This window comes from Danio aesculapii, chromosome 9 (assembly GCF_903798145.1).
Source record: "Danio aesculapii chromosome 9, fDanAes4.1, whole genome shotgun sequence".
In the NCBI taxonomy this organism is placed as follows: Eukaryota; Metazoa; Chordata; class Actinopteri; order Cypriniformes; family Danionidae; genus Danio; species Danio aesculapii.
The window spans coordinates 14,758,280-14,779,566 of NC_079443.1; the positions used below are offsets into that span (position 1 = coordinate 14,758,280).

The following is a 21,287-nucleotide window of genomic DNA, read 5'->3' on the forward strand; positions in this document are numbered from 1 at the left end:
CAGTCAGATATAATCTATTTCAAATATTTTCCAAATGATGTTTAACAGAGGAAGGTTTTCACAGTAGTTCCTATAATATTTTTTCTTCTGGAGCAAGTCTTATTTGTTTGATTTCGGCTAGAATAAAAGCAGTTTAATTTTTATTTTTTTTTAGAGAATTGTCTACAGAAGAAACCATCGTTATACAATGATTTGCATAATTTCCCCAACTTGCCTAATAACCTATTTAACCTAGTTAAGCCTTTAAATAGCACTTTATGCTAAATACTAGTATCTTGAAAAAGATTATGTACTCTCATCATCTCAAAGATACAAGAAATCAGTTATAATAAAACTATTGCTAGAAATGTGTTAAATTTTTAAAATAATTTTGACCTTAAATGGTTTTTAAAAAATGTAATAAATTTCCTTTATTCTAGTCGAAATAAAACAAGACGTTCTGCAGGAGAAAAATTTTTTATCAGACATACTGTGACAATTTCCTTGCTCTGTTAAACATCATTTGGGAAATATTAAAGAAAAAAAAATATGGAGGAAACAATATATATATTAGGGATGTCCCAATCAGGTTTCTTTTGCTCGCGAGTCTGAGTCATTTGATTTTGAGTACCTACCAATACAGAGACACGATCTGATACTTCTATAATACATAAAAGAATAAAGAAGAGCGAAGAAACAGAATCCACCTTAATCCACCTTATTTTAACATTCAACAATTCTGTTAACAAACAGAGCACTTCTGTGAGGTGGCTTGAACAATCATGTAATAAATAACATCAATTATTAATCTCTTGCAATCCTAAGTTTACATATAGTCACAAACTCACAGTTTGCTACATCATCAACTTTATAATACCTCCAGACTGCAGACATATTGTTGCTAGATCTGATACGGTTGTGACCGGAAGTTAAAGAGAATTATTTGTATTATTAATAAAATTTCCCATTAATAATATTTTATTAACGTCTACCCCAACCCTAAACCCAACCATCACACTCTGTAAAAATATTAATTATTCTGTGTGAATTCAAGAAAGAGGTCTAACACTGTTCCACCGCATAACTATAGACGCATTAAAAAATCATAAGAATGTATGTATGTATATATTCGAGTCTTGATCAGGAGGTGACGTCCGATCGAGTCTAAAACCGTGTGACTGGGTCCGATTTCCAACCACATGATTGGATCTGGACATCCCTTATATATATATATATATATATATATATATATATATATATATTATATATATATATATATATATATATATATATATATATATATATATATATATATATATATATATATATATATATATATTATATATACACACACATATATACACATATATACACACATATATATATATATATATATATATATATATATATATATATATATATATATATATATATATATATATATATATATATATATATACACACACACACACACACACACATACATAGCTGTGGCGGCAGGCCTTTTTTACACAGATCTACCAACTACTGTACTTGTGGCATTATTTCAATGACAAATGTCGTGAGCGCAGAATTAGAAGTCGAGATCGCATTTATGTAATAACCTACGAGCATACAGATCTCTATGCTTGCGCGCCGATTTCCTCTGCTCGTGCACAAAACTTCTTGCATGCCCCCTCAAAATACAAGCCGCTTTAAGAGCGTGCAGATCTTCTTGTGCGCTCTCAAATAAACGCTGCTGAAGTGCGTTTATGTAATGAGTATGTCTCCAACATTTATTAGATTTGCTAGGAATATTTATGAATGTCACCAATAGACCTACAGAGAGCCATTAATGAATCCTGAAGTAAAGTGAAACATCTATTATCGTGTTTGCTGGCCTCACGCATCAGTAAAATGTAATTGGTTGACCTTAGAAAAATTGAGAAAACCGATTGCCTTAATTTCCAAATAAGCTGAACTAAAACATTTAACTAAAAACAAAAACCAATACCTACACTTGTAAAACACATTTACTGTCTAAATATTGTACAGTGTACACTGTAAACTCAAATTAGTAAGCAGAACTCCAAAAATTGATGCAACTAAGTACAAAAAAATTATTACAATTACAGTGTGCTCAATTCTTGCCTTTTTCTATTTATTTATTCTTATTCATTAAAAGGCATTATTGTGTTCATGTGTGATTGTAATTAACAAACAATTTTCACTGCATTTGTAACTACACAGTTACATTTAAATAAGTAGATACAGATAACATCAGATACTCTGAGTTCATCTTGGACACACAAAGATTTTGCAGTTTTTTTCTTCTTGATCTTACAAAAATATATTTGGTAGCTGTGGTTGCCAGTAATTTACTCTTTTTAACATTTTACATTCGTAATTTCAATTTACAGAATAGTCATACTAAAAATACATTTAACAGTGTATGTATATATATTCAATCTACAGAATTCAATCAATCAATAAACAAAACCAAAAAACAAGTTATTTTTATATTTTACATAGATGACTTAATAACACGTAGGTTAGTGTATGTTCCATTCAGCTGTTCCATTCATTTCTGTTAGCTTCGGTTTACTTAAAGAAATAATAAACTATTATGACTTAGAACTGTTTTTGTCTAATTTTTACGTTTTGTGGAAGGCAGATGTGTAATAAGTGGTATAAAGGCAGAAGTTTTAGCAGAATAAAGCCCTTCAGTCTTATACAACTGCCGATAAGCCTGTCAGGTTTTATTCAGCGATAACTGCCTGGATGTACTTCATCCCCTACTTATTACACAGCTGACTGGAATACTAGATTTGATTATTTAGTTGCAAACTTCTGAGGTGTTATTCCAAAACGATAACCGCTAAATAACACAGGCTCATCCAGGAACTTTGAATCACCTTAAACATTCATCAGCTGTTTTTGTTTCTGTCAGCTTTACATTTGTTTAAAGAATTAATGAACTATTACAGCTCAGAATAATATTTTTTAAACGTTTTGTGGAATGTAGCCATGTTATAAATTAGATAAAGTACATCCAGGACGGTTGTTTTTTTTGCAGAATAAAGCCCTTCAGTCTTATACAACAACGGGCTTTATTCTGCGATAACAACCCACCTGGATGCACTTTATGCCTTAAATAATAACCAGTAAGGCAATAACCTACCTTTCAATCAACTACTTAAAAGGTTTCTGTGGGTCGTTACAATGCCATATTTATTGTAATTCTTTTAGATACGCCATAAAATGTTGAATGGTATTAAAAAAAATCTTAATTATCTCAATAATTCTCTTGAAATTGTAATATATGTGACAACTAAAAATGAGCAATGACAATTATTATATTTTAATTAATATTATGATTTGTTGCTGTTGTTTGATTTCACAAGATTATAATGTTAAATCTATACATTTAGTGTTATTAGCAAGAGTAGTGAGAGCTGAGGATGAAATCCTAGAACCACACATGATGAGGATGTGCAGTGCATTGAGCATAAATATATGCAACAGCAAGAATGGGACCATTTTGATATGAGATGACATTAGCTATGTGGAAAAAAAAAAATAAATTAAAAAAATCTAAAGATGACACCGATTTTGTTCACGTGCAAAGTCCTGAATCTGACACAAGTCACATTTAAAACCCCCCCAGGCTTCATGTCAGAGCAGATGAGGAACAGATGCATTTGCCAAAGCAAGACAGATGATGACTGACAAGTGTGAAGGGCTCTCAGTGACCCTAATTGGATGGCAACAGGCGGTCTCGCTTATGACTGGATGCTTTGGGCAACAGAGTGCAGCATTCATGCTTTAGAAGTAAAAACAATATATAACAATAATAATAAAACAAATCACATTAATTTTCTCTACAGGGGAACTGATTTTTGTGATTACTTTAGTTATTCTTATTTTTAAAAGTTTAAAAAGACATTTCTAAGCTTATTAAATGACATTACAGTATATGGTTCTGGATAAAGTACATCACCCGTGATTCTTGTGAATAATTGAGAATTTTTGTTTATTTATCCTGTATGCCACAGCTGATCTTTTCCTTGATTACAATACTCATCCATAAAAAAATTAAACGTCAATCAAATACTGCAATCTCCCAACTACAGCTTTTCTGCTCTGTGTTTAACTTCACTTACTGTACTTTGCAATCTGGCAACCATACAAACATTGGAAAACATAGACAAATACTAAAGCTAATACTCTCCGTTTGAGATATTCTGCTTATATGAAAGGCTGTCTGTTTTTTTTTTACTGCTAGCTCTTTAGGTGGTTTCCCGCAATAATTGCTGCAATCAAAGCTTCTCAATGAACTGTAACAAATGAAAACAAGATCAAAAACTACATTGTTTGCTAACAGGGTTGCTAAATAATGCACATATGCAACAAAACATTGGAACAATTGATGTTTTATAGTAAAAGTACAAAGTAACTAGTTACTGTAACTAATTAAATGTAAGGTAAGGAATTACTATTAATTTTATGTAATTTAATCACAGTTACTTATAAGGTATTTGCCCTAAATACTGTAAATGAATTCAACATATATGAAAAATTCAATTATGAATTAAATTTTTGTTATGCAAATACATTTTGCAAAATAATTGTATTTTTTTTTTAAGTAAAGTTTGTTCAATTTGTCCAACAATTGCAAATGCATATGAATGATATATGAAATGTTAATATATGGTATGTATGAAATATGGGACCCTATCATACACCCGGCGCAATGAAGTGCAAGATGTGTTGCTAGATGAGCAGTGCAACTATAGCAACTAATAGCAAATCTATTTGCACCACTTTGTGGTAAATGAGAATGAGAGTTTTTTACCTGAGTTGTTCCCAAAACCGGAGCTAACAGCGTCTTCACTGATGGCATGCAGCTGGCAGACACCCGTCTCCTCTGCACCCATGTGCATAGGCTTCGTCAACAAGAACTTCCTGTACATGATAGTAACACATTTAGCTGAAGACGTTCCAGTGGCTGAAGCAAATACTCTTACACTCAATTAATTACATTTACATTTTCTACAGGTGCTGTTTCTACAAGTGGTTTGTCAAGCCCACTCACCTGGATGAGGTATACTTCATAAATGCACAATGAATTGATTTATTTTTTATATGGAGTGATTGTAAAAATGTGACTGGTGCAAATGTGTGGGTTAGTGTCAGAGAGAAGAAAGTGTGTTTTCTACATGTGGTTTGTCAAGCCCACTCACCTGTGTGAGGGAGGCTTATTCAGAACTAACAATATTTTGGGATTTGGGTCTTGGAAAAAAATGGCATTAGGGGCATGTGGGTGTCTTGAAAAAAATGGCATTTGTTGTTTGTTCATATTACTTATTTACTGTAAAATGAGCTGAAACAACTCAATTCTAAAGGTTTTTTGGCACAACTTAATTGTTTTAGCTTCAATCTACTAAAATATATAAAAATTAATGATGACATTGTTATAATAATAATAATAATAATAAAGTAACTTAATTCCTTCATGTTGCCCCAACACAAATCGATTACAACTTAAATACAAAAGAATCCTTGTGATTTTTTTTTTAACAGCACCTGTCGGTCTTGCTTTCAACAAGAAGCCATCGGTCTTCAGCTACCAAGAACACAGCCTTGAGATTGATGGGCAGATGGATGGTGTGAACCTGACCTTCTAGCACATCGACAACATCCAGCTGATTCCTGTCCAAATAGAGCAGATTGAACATCAGTTGACCATGCCTGAACAGGACACAGAGCTCTGTTACAAAACCTAGTGAGCTGCTAAAAGCCTACATAGACATCGACTTTCTAAGATAGCATCCTAACTGAAAGGGATACTACCTAGCAAAAAATTATATCCTTCATCATTTACTTACACTCATGTAGTTCCAAATTCACAAGACTTTGGTAAATCTTAGAATGGCAGACAAGAATTGTCACTTCACTGATTTAAACTCTTAAATACGAATCACTAATAATGATAAAGTTTTTTATTTCTGGGGGAATTAAATATTTTTAGAGGACGTTCATAGACATCATGTTGATGTTCATAGACATGAACAAAAAGACAAGCATAGCAAACAGTCTTGAAATTGATTAGGACAGCAGAGATCAGGTTGTCATTTTGTGGCAACTGGTTTATTCCACTACAATGTTTATTCTATTGCAAGATTTCCTGTGTTTAATTTCAGGATTGTTGAACACCTTTGATGTGTAGTGTCTTTTGTTACATCGCGACACAACAAACACTATATCTAGGAATTTTAATTCCTGATTGTGGTGTCTAATATTTTCAAAAAACGTATGTGTAACGCCTGGGTTCACTTCAGGAAGGCACAGGATCGCAGGAGTATCAAATACGTAGATTCATTAACAAACACTTACATGGAAGAACACAGGAATGACATGGGATGAACACAAGCATCAACACAGACAGAATACTTGACTGGACAATGAATGACTAAACACAGGGACTATAAATACACTGGGGATGATGAGACTGATTACATACAGGGGTGAGACACAAGTGGAAATAATGAACATGATGGAATGGTGGGAAACAGAACAAAAGAGCACATGGGGAAGGACACATGGTGAAAACAAACGTACATGGAAGACAGGACCTGACAGTATGCGATTTTTAAAAATCTTTTAGTGTGTACCCAACCATAGTCTTGAAAATGTAAAATGCTGTCTGCCTAGGCAGCTTAACACGTTTCAGAAAACAGTATAAGAATGACAGAGGTCACACATGAGATCAACAGAAAGAAACCTACCCATTTTCTTTGTAGAAGAGAAGCCAGTTTTTGTGGGCAAACTCCTTGCACATTTTGTATTCTGGCTAAGGATGACAATTTAAAAAGTTGAAAGTTAGTTTAAGATAATGTTATGCTTGATTGTATGATTTTACATTACCTGATGCTATGATTGCTGTGACATGTGAATTACTTCTATTTCTGGAAGAAAATATTTAAATATATTTTTTAAAAGTCTAAATAGAACTTACCAAAAACGATTCAATGTTTTATTTCTTTATCCACACAGCATTTAACTAAAAATTGCCATTAGAAAACATGCAAATGTGTTTAACTTAAAAATCAAAGGGATATATACTGTAATATAAACATTTGAGGTCAAAGGGGTTTGGGTGAAAAGAAAACAATAATCAATTGAATTAAGATCAATGAATACCACTGATCATTAAAAAAAAAATCAATTAAGATGTAACCGTAAACTCTAAACTGTGCATTCTATTACAGAAATTGTATCAGTAACTGAGCACTCTAATCTAAAAAAATACATTAAACACATTTTAAAAAATATATATTTTTATTATGCATGAATCTATTTTAAAATTTGTGAGTGCTGCATGTTAGATGAATTAATAATTTTTTGTCACTGAAATTTTATGGCATAACGTGATCGGAATAAAGTGTTATAAGCTATAGATGTGTTTAGACCAATAGTTCTTTTTAAACTAAAAACCATGCTAGAAATGTAGAGATTATTAAAACTTAGCTACACAACCAAACAATTTAGAGCATTAAATAAATGTTTATGCATCATCAGAAATGCCCACGGAAATTAAATTCGATTTATTTATAAGGCTTCCTAAAATATAAAAGATAAAGACAGTGGACTCCCTTAGCCTTAATGAAATGAAAATTAAAAATAATCAATTAAAAAATAAAATTGACTCACTATTTACTCACCCTCAATTGGTTATAAACCTTTAAGAGTTTCTTTAGTTTCTATTGAACCCAAAAGAAAATATTCTGAAGAAAGCTGGAAACCAGTAACCATTGACTTCCATAGTAGACATAACCAATACTATGAAAGTCAATGGTTAGTGGTTTTCAGCATTTTTCAAAAATATCTTCTTTTATTTTTAACAGAAGAAAGCAACTCATAAAGGTTTGTAACAAGTAAAGGGTGAGTAAATGATGACTGAATTAAAATTTTGGGGTGTACGATCACTTTAATTTTAGGCTAAGGCTCCTATATGGTTGAGAAGCACTTGTTCAGACGCAGATTTCCACCTGACTCTCTTTGCTGTTCCACCAGTTTGAGGCCTTGCGTGGTGCTTCGTCCTGTTTGTCCTGAGCCAGAATCAGCCTCCTCACAGCACCAGTAACCAGATCCAGATGCAGCACTGTGTTGCCCTACAAAACAAGACAGGAATGTTCATGTAGTTCCTTTTCGAAAAAGAGGTCAGATCATTTCGTTTTATTCCCTGAAGCGCTCTTATAATGTTAGGTTAATGCAGAGGTTTTATCCGCCAAGAACACTCATAATTTAGTTTAACTCAACCATATTCCAGCCTCCCTCTGACCCTGGGATTAAAAAAAAAAAAAAAAAACAGCTGTCCCTTTAAGAAACTTAAATGTTCTTTTGCATGAATTTGCTCAGATTTTTGCCCTGATTTGCTCTGGATGAGTTGATACTAGTTCCAACTTTCATGGTTGGTAACATCATATCAAAGGAAATAAAAATTGTTTGACAGGGAATGGAGTGTTTAAATCCATTTGATAGTAAGCATTGATTGCTAGTGAATGAATGTGTGTGTGAATGAGAAGGCGTATAGGTGTTTCACACTGCTGAAAAGGCATCTGCTACATAAAACATATACCAGAGTAATTAGCAGTTCATTCCACTGTGGCGACCCCTGATAAGTCGGATAAAAGCTGAAGGTTAGTAAGTAAGCGTTATCTAGTTATTCAGATTATGTGCATAACTTAATTTTTCAACTAAAGAAGGTTTTATATGTCTGACAAAAGCACATGCTTATGAAACAATGAACTGTTTTAGAATGTCAACATAATGGTATACACTCAGCGGCCACTTTATTAGGTACACCTGTCCAACTGCTCGTTAACGCAAATTTCGAATCAGCCAATCACAGCAGCAACTCAATGCATTTAGGCATGTAGACATGGTCAAGACGATCTGCTGCAGTTCAAACTGAGCATCAGAATGGGGAAGAAAGGTGATTTAGGTGAATAATGGCATGGTTGTTGGTGCCAGACGGGGTGATCTAAGTATTTCAGAAACTGCTGATCTACTGAGATTTTCACGCACAACCATCTCTAGGGTTTACAGATAAAGGCAACAGTAACTAAAATAACCACTCGTTACAACCGAGGTCTGCAGAAGAGCATCTCTGAACACACAACATATCAAACCTTGAGGCGGATGGCCTACAGCAGTAGAAGACCACATTGGGTGCCACTCCTGTCACCAAAATTGGAGAATAGAAAATTGGAAAAACGTTGCCTGGTCTGATGGATCTCAAATTCTGATTGCGACATTCGGATGGCAGGGTCAGAATTTGGTGTCAAAACATGAAAGCATGGATCCATCCTGCCTTGTATCAACGATTCACGTTGGTGGTGGTGTAATGGTGTGGGGAGTATTTTCTTGGCACATTGTGGGCTCATTAGTACCAATTGAGCATTGAACACAATCTACCTAAGTATTGTTGTTGACAATGTCGATGCCTTTATGACCACAATGTACCCATCTTCTGATGGCTGCTCCCAGCAGGATAACGCACCATGTCATAAAGCGCAAATCATCTCAGACTGGTTTCTTGAACATGACAATGAGTTCACTGTACTCAAATCGCCTCCACAGTGACCAGATCTCAATTCAACCCAACCCTTTGGGATGTGGTGGAACTAAAGATTCGCATCATGGATGTGCAGCCGACAAATCTGCAGCAACTGCATGACGCTATCATGTCAATGTGGATCAAAATCTCTGAGGAATATTTCCAGTGCCTTGTTGAATCTATGCCACAAAGGATTAAGGCAGGTCCAACCCGCTAGTAAGGTGTACCTAACAAAATGGCCGGTGAGGGTATATGAAATATAGTGTCATTAATTTGAAATGTTTTGTGGTTTCATATATTGTTTAAAATGTAAGTATTTATCTAAAATATTATATACATATAATACATACAGTACCTTGTAGTTTTATTGTTTGACTCAAATTTAAAGAATCAGTAGTTTACTTTCTATTATTAATTTCTAATTTGCTTAGGCTCAAGATAAACCTAATAATTAAAAATTTTGTGCACATTTGTTTTGTTTCATAAGACTTCAGGATCTCCCTGTTTCATCAGGAGACACAGGGACTAATTTGGACTCAATTTAGGGAAATCAACGACTCAAATCAGGGACTGACCTGTGTGGGAATATAAATTTATATAATCTAGTTCCAAATTAGCAATAATCTATATATAAATGAAAAGTTATACTTTTCTTTATACAGACCTTAAAATCTCTTGGTTTCCTGAGCACTGACAGTGTCAAAGTGATACAAATGCTAAAGGCATTGTCTCAACAACTCTTCTTTTGTCTTTGGGTGATACTCTCAAGCTGGTCAACTGGCCGGGCGTGTTCTGTCTCCAAAACTTCATTTGCATGCTTTGTGTTCTTGCTAAAATGCATCATGAATGGGTACTTATATGCTGATGAGATTGGGGCTGGGGGAAGGCAATTTACCCTACTAACAAACAACTATTTATTTGCATGCTTTGTTTAGGTTCGTCCCCACCTCTCTGTAAAATGTATAAAAACTTAGTGTCTGCTGTATGAAGACAGAGTTCTTTCGATGACGCCACAGCGACGCTAAGTTCTGCTTATTAAAGGATTCTGTTTTGAAGATACCCAAAAGTTTTCCCTGGTTTTTGGCTCATCTTAGAATTTCACAACAGTTTTGGTGCCGTGAGCCAGATAGAGAAATTCACAACACCTGGTTTATATGAGTTTATATCTAATCTATATTAACCATTGACTAAGAACCACAAATGAAAAAAAAGTCACTTACATCTTTAATGGCCAGAGAGCGAGTAAATTAACAGCAAATTTAAATTTTGGATGAATCATCCCTTTATTGTTCTACTGAAGAAATAAAAGTCTCCTACATCTTGGATGGCCTGACTGTGAGTAATATAACTGTATCTTTTTTATATTTGGCTGAACTATTACTTTCAATTGACTTTCATAGAAAAGGTTGTCGAGACGGGACAGGCCTTAAATTCCCCTTCACTATTGAATCTACAGGATAATGGTTTCCTTACACCCTGGCTTGCGTTTACGACATGCTGTCTGTGTTATTAATAGAAGCCTTGCATCACTTCAGGACAGATGGAGGGTTTGGCTGAGACGGGCTGTTATGGTCACGGGCCACACTGTTCCATTCAACCTTTGCTTTTTCTCTCCCGGGAGAGTAATAACCCCTGGATGGCCCCCTGTGATGTCTGGACGTCTGTATTTTTAGATTTTTATAAGCGATTAGTAATCATGTTCTCCACATCTCTTTTTTTCCACTGCTAACAGGTGTTTTAAAGTTTCAGGCTTTCTCTCTAAACACACACCAGATGCACTGTGAATATGAATTCCTCTTAGATTTTTTTATTCATATATACCTAGTAACCAGAATGTTTATTAAAAACAAGATGATACACAAATTGACCAAAAGCAGTGATCTCTGAAAACTCACATTCATAAACAGATAATTATAAAACCACAGGCTTTAATAGGGAGTTTAAACAGCTTCCACTCATTTTGTAAGATTTTTCGCTAGACTAGTGGTGCACAGACATGTAAATGGAGCGCAAGTGTTCAGCAGAGTTTAGCTGTAATTTAAACACACATGCAACAGCTGATCAATGTCTTCAGACTCACTAGAATGCTTTAAGGCCATGTCCACATGTACAAGGATATTTTTATAAATGGTTTTCCCTGCCTTCTTTAAAAAAAAATATGAAAAAGCAAAAAAGCACTTTGATGTACACTCAGTGGCCACTTTTTTAGGTACACCTTACTTTTGCCTTCAGAACTACCTTAATCCTCCATGGCATAGATTCAAGAAGGTACTGGAATTATAACTCAAGAGATTTTGATCCATATTGACATGATAGCATCAAGCAGTTGCTGAAGATTTATCAGCTGCACATCCATGATGCGAATCTCCCGTTCCACCACATCCCAAAGTTGCTCTATTGGATTGACATCTGATGACTGTGGAGGACATGTGAGTACAGTGAACTCAGTGTCATGTTCAAGAAACTAGTCTGAGATGATTCTCGCTTATGACATGGCGCGTTATCCTGCTGGAAGTAGCCATAAGATGAGTACACTGTGGTCATAAAGGGATGGACATTGTCAGCAATACTCTGGCTGTAGAATTGACACAATGTCAAATTGGTGCTAATGGGCCCAAAGTGTGCCAAGAAAACATCCTTCACACTATTACAATTGTAAATATTTATATTGTGTTTTTAATGTTATATTTCATCCGCAACAACAACGTGAACTAATATCAAGATATGTTTGGACAATAATGTCTGAATGCATAATTATCCAAAGACTGAGGAGATTTGTCTGCATGAAAGACTCGCGAATGGCAGATTTTTCTGTTGCTGCTCCTCCAATAAGGTAGGTAATTAAATATGAAAGAATTATGTGGATGAAGTGTCAAAATGATTGACAAGGGACATAACTAAGCAACAAAACAAGGGGCATCTGTTAAGGAGAAAGTAGCATGTCCCAAAGCGTGCATACTCTTCAGTTAAACACTCATAAGTATATACTTTTCCTTCACAAAAAAAGTACATACTTTTAGGGCGTAGTATAAGTATGCGAATTGGGACGCAGAACAGGTGGTGACCTTTTTTGGACAGGCAGATGCTTAAACACTGATCAATGAACATACAAGTATAAAATAAAATACAGTGAAGCGCATTTAAGCTTCTGTTTACCACGTCATGCTCTTTATGTATGTGTGTGGATTGCGTTTTAATGAATTTATTAAAGCATCGAAAAGTTGGTTCTATATATTTTCAGTTCAAAAACACAAAACTCTCTCAGATTCTATTAAAATCGTCTCTGTGCTTTGAATAATATTGAGGAATGAGGGATGAAAGTTAAATGAAATTAAAGTTCTTTTTTTGAGTGAACTCTCTTTTTAAGTGTTTTTGGGGTAAAGTAAAAAAATTATTGAAGCAAGAAATCATTTATTCATTTATTCATTCATTTTCTTTTCGGCTTAGTCCCTTTATTAATCTGGGGTTGCCACAGCGGAATGAACCGCCAACTTATCCAGCACTTGTTTTGCACAGCGGATGCACTGCCAGATGCAACCCATCACTGGGAAACATCCATAACACACTCACTCACACACATACACTATGGTCAATTTTAGCACAACCAATTTGCCTGTACCACATGTCTTTGGACTTGTGGGGGAAACTGGAGCACCCGGAGCAAACCCTCGCGAACACGGGGAGAAAATGCAAACTCCACACAGAAACGCCAACTGACCCAGCCGAGGCTCGAACCAGTGACCTTCTTGCTGTGAAGCGAAAGTGCTACCCTCTGCGCCCCTGCGTCGCCTGAAGCAAGACATCCTACAAATAAATGACTATTTGAAACATAACTAGTGACCAGCAGAATTAAAAATATATATATATTTATGAAGAAAAAAAACATCACACACCATCTTGACAGACTAAAGTGAATCTATTAGCTCACATCTCAGCCGCGAATTTGTTTTGATCTTTGACCATTTCCATCCACTATTATTTTGTCCCTTCGCTAGTTTGCTGGAAATGATGCATCTGATCTTCTGTTTCCAGGCTCAGATAATAACAGAATAACATTAGGGCAGGAATGACACCTGTACATGGACTGGTAATTGCAGCAAGTGAACGGCAACACTTTCATGTGTAATACCCATGAAGTAGGGTAGGTTACAGGTCACACACACACACCTGTTCTTCATGGAGCACCACCTGGTCCTGCAGCGGGTTGCCCAGTGCTGCCACAGAGACGAAGGGCTGCCAAACTCCACTGATGGTCCTGGGGAAGATGTCATAGAGCTCTATACACTGTACAGAGTCTCCTTTCTCCTTCATAGCATACAGCGATACAGGATTACACGTGGCCACATAAATGGAATCTATAAGAAAGAAAAAGTCAGTCTAAAAATAGGTCTATTTTATAATATGGTGACTGAGACTGGAAGCAGGGAGACATTCAATCTGGTTGAACCGCCACTGCTACGACTGCCATTCATTATAGTTGAGGAAATAATAGCAAGTTTATAAGTTACACATTTAATCAATTTAATAAATGGGTGCTGTTTTGTTCTGGAATACTATATGTAGCTTAATGTGCATCATTTCGAATTGAAATATAACAATTATTAATAGTCATTCATTTATTATTTTTTTCTGCTTTTCTGGGGCCGGGTTGCAGGGGCAGCAGTCTCAGGAGAGAACCCCAGACTTCCCTCTCCCTAGACACTTCCTCCAGCTCCTCTAGGGGTATTTCAAGACGTTCCCAGACCAGCCAAGAGACATAGTCTCTCCAGCATGTCCTGGGTCTTCCCCGAGGCCTCCTCCCTGTGGGATGTCCCTAGGTAGACATCCAGGAGGCATCTGAAACAGATACCTAAGCCACCTCAGCTGTCTTCTCTCAAAGTGGAGGAGCATCGGCTCTACTCCGAGCTCCTCCCGGGTGACAGAGCTCCTCACCCTATCTATAAGTGAGGGCGCACCCTGCCACCTTGCGAAGGAAACTCATTACAGCTGCTTGTATCCGAGATCTTGTCCTTTCGGTCATGACCCAAAGCTCATGACCAATATATTAATATTTTTACTGTATTTGTTTCAGCTTATTTCTAATACATTTGGTATTAAAGGGGACCTATTATGCAAAAATCACTTTTAAAAGGTGTTTAAGCAGAGTTGTGTGAACATTGTGAATATAGGCAGCTTCTAATTAGGGCTGGGTGATATTGCAAAAAAAACAAAACATGATATCATGGTTCATATCATTCAGTATCAATAATTATTGAATAAGGGTTAGTTTTTAATAGTCAAAAACTAAAATATTTCATTCTCGTTATAATAAAATAAACATAAGTAGAGATGCACCGATCCTGATACTTGGATATCAGTTGGATACCGCATATTTTTGATGGATCGGGTATCGGCCAGCTGGTACCGATCCCAATGAGCCAACAAAAGCTATAAAGGTAGCTTATTATAATGGCCTAGAAAGTTGTCTTGTATGCCTACTATATCCTCAATGTTCTGAAGCCATTCTATATTTTAATGTGAAGTACAGTTGAAAGTGGTTAAATTCATGTTCAGTTCAGCATTTCCCACCGCCGTGCCTGTTAATCATTCTCCATTCATTCACAAATCAAACTGCGTGTCGTGCTCATGACAACATCAAAAACTTTCTCCAAGACTATTTGTTCCTGTTAAAATAAATAATCAGTGTGGAAATTCATTTAGTTTTGCATTTTGACCTGCAACATGAACTGCTTTTTCTAAATTATGCTGCACTGTGTCTGTTAGATCAGCAGATCACATTCACAACACTGGAGTAGAGAGGGTTATTACCTGCTCTTCATACACAAAGTAGACCTACCTGACATTATCAATTAGAAAAGACATTTTTTTCAGTGTAAGCAACTTATAATAAATATACTATAGTGTTTCTGAAACAGGATTTTATTTCATGAGGGTCTAAGAGTAAATCTATTGTAATATCACCCATATTATTGTTATGGTTTTTATATTTTATTACAAAATGTATGTACGGTAAAGTAAACTAAGTTCAATGTGAATGTCTACGTGAAAAAATTTTACTTACCAGTCAATGTGTAATAATGACTGAATACATTTGCTTCAAGCTGTGGTTTCATACATTTGGCCATAATTACTAATTGGAAAATCATACATTTTACATGATTCACATAAAAATTAAATGACTAAAAAATAAATAAATGAACCTATGTCTGATAAATAAGTAACCTTCGTGCTATTTAGAGCAGGGGTTTAGTTCTTACACAGTTTAGTTCCAACCCTGCTTCAACACACTTGCCTGTAAGTTTTAAAAAAGCCTGAAGGACTCAATTAGTAAGATCAGGTGTGTTTAATTAGAAACTGTGCAGAGCTGCGGCCCTGCAAGAACTGAGTTTGACACCCCTGATTTAGAGTGTTTCATATATCCATGTGCTATTGATTTTTGTTAAATACATACTGACTGACAGGAAACTATCATAATTAATGGCGATTGTTATCTTAGTGGAATTGGATGACGGAATAAACGCTTTCCTACTTTTGGGTTCAATAGCCATATTTTTGAAATAGGCCTATAAAAAAACAAACCCAAGACTGCATAATGCCATGTATTGTCTGGCTAAGTAATCAAGCTTACCTTTAGCAGTGGTGACGTCACAGACGATGTTGACTTCGTTCATAGGGATTTGCCAGTGGGCCTGTTCCTCAGTGAAGCTCATGGATCTGGACTCATGTCTTTCAGAAGGGTAACTCTGAACCCGGAGAAACACTGGGCCCTAAGGAGCACCACAAACATCAGAATAACCTCACAAAATGGCTGACAGCTGAAACAGCCAATCAAATCACTTTTTAAACTGTCTGACAAATTTAAACTATTTTTTTGGCACGTTACTTTGACTATGTTAATATAATAAGACACTTTATGTAATTTTTCTGTCATTTTTGACAACACTAGCTTTAATTTATGCTACATTGTTACATTTTCTCCAATAAATAAACAGATTAAATACACATATAAGTAAATTAAAGAGATAGTTCACCCTAAAAAGAAACTTGACTCAACATCTACTCACACTTAAGTGGTTCCAAACCTTTATGAGTTTCTTTATTCTGTTAAACACTAGAAGGTATTTTGAAGAAAGCTGAAAACCTATAACCACAGTATTTGTTTTTCCTACTATGGAAGACAATGATTACAGGTTTCTAACATTCTTCAAAATATCTTCCTTTGTGTTCAACAAAAATTCAGACAGGTTTGGAACAAAAGGAGGATGACGAAACGAGTAAATGATGACAAAAATGTAATTTTTGAGCAAACGCGTGTGACTGCTATTTTCAATAATGCTAAATTTATGACGATTTGTATTTATTTATGAAATGTATGACTTCTTGGCGACTGGTCGATTTTACTATTCTTTTACTGTTCTACCATCAATTGATAAAAATGTAAACTTTACAATTTTGGAGTGAGGAAAGACTATGATTTACTTCATTTTCATCAGATGGACGAGGTTTAGAAATCACTATCATGAGGTCAATTTGTTTCAAAGCCGAAAACAACTTTGGAAACGGAAGGGTTTACGATACCTTGATATCGATCCGATGGGATTCTGTTGGACACAGCAGCTTTCGTCGTGTATTACCACCCTGACTGATAGTCCAATAACCTGTCATCTTAGAATCTGGCAATGGTAACCTAGGAAAAGTGTATTGGGTCATTTCACTTGTTAAAATACACTGATTGTGACAAAATATATTGGTCATGAAAACACCTTACTGGGTCAACCTGAAGGTGACAAACACACCAACAGACTGCAAAAAATGCTTTTCTTACTTAGAATTTTTGTCTTGTTTTTAGTCCAAATAGCTGAAAACTCTTAAATCAAGAAGTATTTTCTAGACAAGCGAAAATAATTGTCTTGTTTTCAGAAAAATTATTTAAAAAAATTGAGTTTTCCTTAAAAAAACAAACAAAATATTCAGAATATTAATCTTGTTTTTAGCTTTGACACCATTGTCAGATAATTGAGCTTGTTTTAAGGAAAAATTCACTTAATTTTGACCTATTTCTGTTCTATTTCAATATTTTTTTTACTTGTCAGGAAAATGCTTCTTGATTTAATTTTAAAATATATATTTGGATTAGAAACAAGACAAAACTCTAATGAAATATATATGTGAGTGTGTGTAATTATTAGCCCCCCTTTGATTTTTTTCTTATTTTTTAAATATTTCTCAAATGATGTTTAACAGAGCAATGAAATTTTCACATATGTCTGATAATAGTTTTTCTTCTGGAGAAAGTCTTATTTGGTTTATTTCAGCTAGAATAAAAGCAGTTTTTAATTTTTTAAAAAACATTTTAAGGTCAAAATTATTAACCCCTTTAAGCTATTTTTTTTTCGATAGTCCACAGAACAAAGCCTTAAATGTCACTTTAAGCTGTACAGAAGTGGCTTGAAAAATATCTAGTAAAATATTATGTACTGTCATCATGGCAAAGATAAAATAAATAAGTTATTAGAGAAGAGTTATTAAAACTTATGTTTAGAAAGGTGTTGAAAAAAAACTCAATTAAACAGAAATTTGGTAAAAAATAAACAGGGGGGCTAATAATTCTGTGTGTGTGTATATATATATCTTTTTTTTTGCGCAGTGATTTTTGCATCTTTAAAAATGAGTTAAGAACTTAAGAACTAAGTTATGAATAAGAACTCAATGATACTTGGATGGAAATTAGAAAATAATGGCATGTAAATGGAATGGTAATGATGGTTTCATCCCACTATGCACATGCCTCAACTCTGAAAACGGCACGTGTCTCTATGGTAACAATGAAATTCACTGACATTATTGAAGGTTGCACTTAAACATCTGGCTGTAGCGCAGTTATTATTCTCAATCATTACTTCACTACTCTGCACTTCATGTAGATAGGATCTGACAAAAGTTAAAATATGAATGTAATTAACATTAAAAAATTTTCATGTATACATCAATGTATCATATTTTAAAGGTTTGGAGTCTTTATATATTTCCACCAACAACATGCTGTTATTTAAAAAGTTTTCACAAATGAACACAAGTTTTCTCTATTAACTGTGATGCTCCTTTCCAATCCAACCAATCCAGCATGTTAAAATGTTATTTGAAGGGTCATTTGACACTGAAGACTGGAGTAATGGCTACTGAAACCTAAGTGTAACATAAGAAATAAAAGTAAATAATAATGTTATAATTTTATGACAAATAAAGTATCTCTCAAAAAACTGATTAATAATGCAATTTAGCTTTTTACATATGTCATTTGAAAGGAAATATTTGTTTCTTCCCAAGAAACAAAAAACTTAATTGACCAGATGGAAAATTTGACAATCAAAATCAAGTGAAATAAGACAAATATGAGACGGAAGAAACAAATAATTTCCTTTATTGAAAGTGTTTAATATACAACATGAAGTAAAGAAATGCCCTTTTTTCTTCTGAGTGAGACATTATTTGCTGTTTAATAATTCTGTTGCGTAACATTTATTTAACAAATAAAAGGCAAAATCCAAAAGGGCACTTTAACAGACGTACACACATCAGGGATACAGACGTCACACAAAGAGCCAATTCAGATTAAATTCTCCCTTTGCCTAGTGCCGTCCAAATCACTGCATTACAGAGACACAACTGTCTCTCTCTAACAGGAATGCAAAATCATTACGGTTGAAATTATTGAGCTGAACACACAATCTTTGAAACCACGCCGTTTTGTCAACCACATTTGGTGTGTTTTGTTGCAATCACTTGCTCTAGTTTACTTACAGGAACAAATTTTCAGCTAAAGAATTATTCAGTTCAAGATGCTTTTAATGTTTACCTCACAGCGAATTAGAATTTAAAGAGAAAGTAAAATTTTTATTTACTCACCATTTAAATCACCCTCAAGTGGTTTTAAAACTTTGAGTTTCTTTTTTCTGTTTAAAACACAGAAGAAGATATTTTGAAGAAAGCTGAAAACCTGTAACCATCGACTTCCATTTATGAAAAACAAATACTCAAACAATCAATGATTCTTAAGGTTCAAGTGTTCTTATTCAATGGTCAATAGTAAACTAAACTAAACTTCAACTGTGAAAACTGGACTGAAGCAGTTTCAATTGACTAGAACTTGATTTATGCTAAGCTGCTTTGACATAATCTGCTTTGTAAAAGCACTATGGGAGAAAAGATGAGCTGCACTGAAGTCAATGGTTAAAGGTTTTCACCTTTTTAAAAAAAAAATCTTTTGTGTTTAACAAAAGAAAGAAGCTACAGTAGTGAAGATTTGGACCAAGTAAAGGGTGAGTAAATGACGCCGATTATAGATAATAGTTTAAGTACATACAAGGTCAATACAACAGATCGAATAAAGCCAATTCTCTGCCCAGGCCACAAATGATGCGTGTTACGTTTGAAATTCGCCCTCAATCATGCCTTTAGTTCAAGTATAAACAATTCAACTGAAATGGAAAATTTGCATGAGGCAAAAAAACATTCCAGGAGTAATCGAGAGTGAGTGATGCGATGCTTCTCGTCTGGTGTGAACCCAGCATAAAGGCCAATAACTCATGTTCTTGGCAACCGCGTTGCGCATTCGGTGTCATTCATGTCACCTGGTGGAAATTTGTCTATACTAATGTTTTTTTGTTTTACTTTGTATACAATCTACTCGTGCAAATACAGGTGAATTTATGTAAGGTGGTGTGACTGATGTGCGAAATTAGCCTCAAATGCATATTCTGTGCAAAAACAAACAAACTTCACGCAAGTTGTAAATAGACGACGACAACAACCTATTCTAAATCCAAAACAGAAAGGTGACAGGTTTGCTTCCCGGCTCCAGATTACCCACTTTGAAAGTGTGCAGTATTAGAGATGCTCAAATCTATTTGGAATCTGCTCAGAATTAATCACATTCTTTAAAAGCACTAACCAGACCCTGGCTGTGTCCGAAAGCTAAAACAGCTGACAACTTATTGTCTAGCTGCGTAAATAGGCGGTGACTCTGGAACTCTGAAACTGACTTCAGGCAGACATCTGAAACAGCGAAACGATTGAATCATGTACAACAGTGGTTCTCAACCACCGGTACCGGTCACTGGATCAATTGGTACTGGGCCGCACAAGAAATCATGAATTATTTCTGTTTTATTTATTAGCTGAGTATGAATGATCTTTTATTTTAAAAAATGAGCATATTCTCTCACTTACATCTCATCACTTAAGCGGCCAAATTTAACCCACAAGCAAAAAAATGAGTAAGAAACAAACGCCTTTGGAAAGTTGCTTTGCTAAGGGGAAAAGATGCAGTGAAAGACCTGCGAACTGTTAAGGAATAGACCTGCAACCCATTAGTCAACAAATCAGGTGAATCCACCATGTCTGTGCAAGAAGATCAGCTGATGGAGTTTGCAAATGACGGCGGCCTTTTAGGGGCCGTTCGCATATCGCTTCTTTTCACGCAAGATCGTTATTTCCAATGGTGTGCAGCTTGAGCGAGACACCAGATGCACCCAGTTGAATGAATGCCACAAGCGCACCGCGAAGCCACAGCTTCATATTTTGTATGGAATATACACATTTCTAATTATCCCAAATAAACAAGGAACACCCTAACACTGCAGTGCTTTAAAATTTTCTCCATAAATAAAACTTGTATCAGAGTGACAGCAATGTTTTGTCAGCTCGT

General features: G+C 35.0%; 1 protein-coding gene across 1 annotated transcript in view; it reads right to left on the bottom strand.

The window, feature by feature from the left end:
- Positions 1-21,287, bottom strand: part of vwa8 (von Willebrand factor A domain containing 8) — a 241,414-nt gene that overhangs the window by 117,828 nt on the left and 102,299 nt on the right. Inside the window, exons 27-33 of the mRNA XM_056464990.1 lie at positions 17,159-17,267; positions 16,209-16,347; positions 13,748-13,935; positions 8,010-8,132; positions 6,747-6,811; positions 5,545-5,670; positions 4,814-4,923 (exon numbers count right to left, since the gene is read on the bottom strand). Coding sequence (XP_056320965.1) covers positions 4,814-4,923; positions 5,545-5,670; positions 6,747-6,811; positions 8,010-8,132; positions 13,748-13,935; positions 16,209-16,347; positions 17,159-17,267 — 860 coding nt within the window. The remainder of the gene's footprint in view (positions 1-4,813; positions 4,924-5,544; positions 5,671-6,746; positions 6,812-8,009; positions 8,133-13,747; positions 13,936-16,208; positions 16,348-17,158; positions 17,268-21,287) is intronic.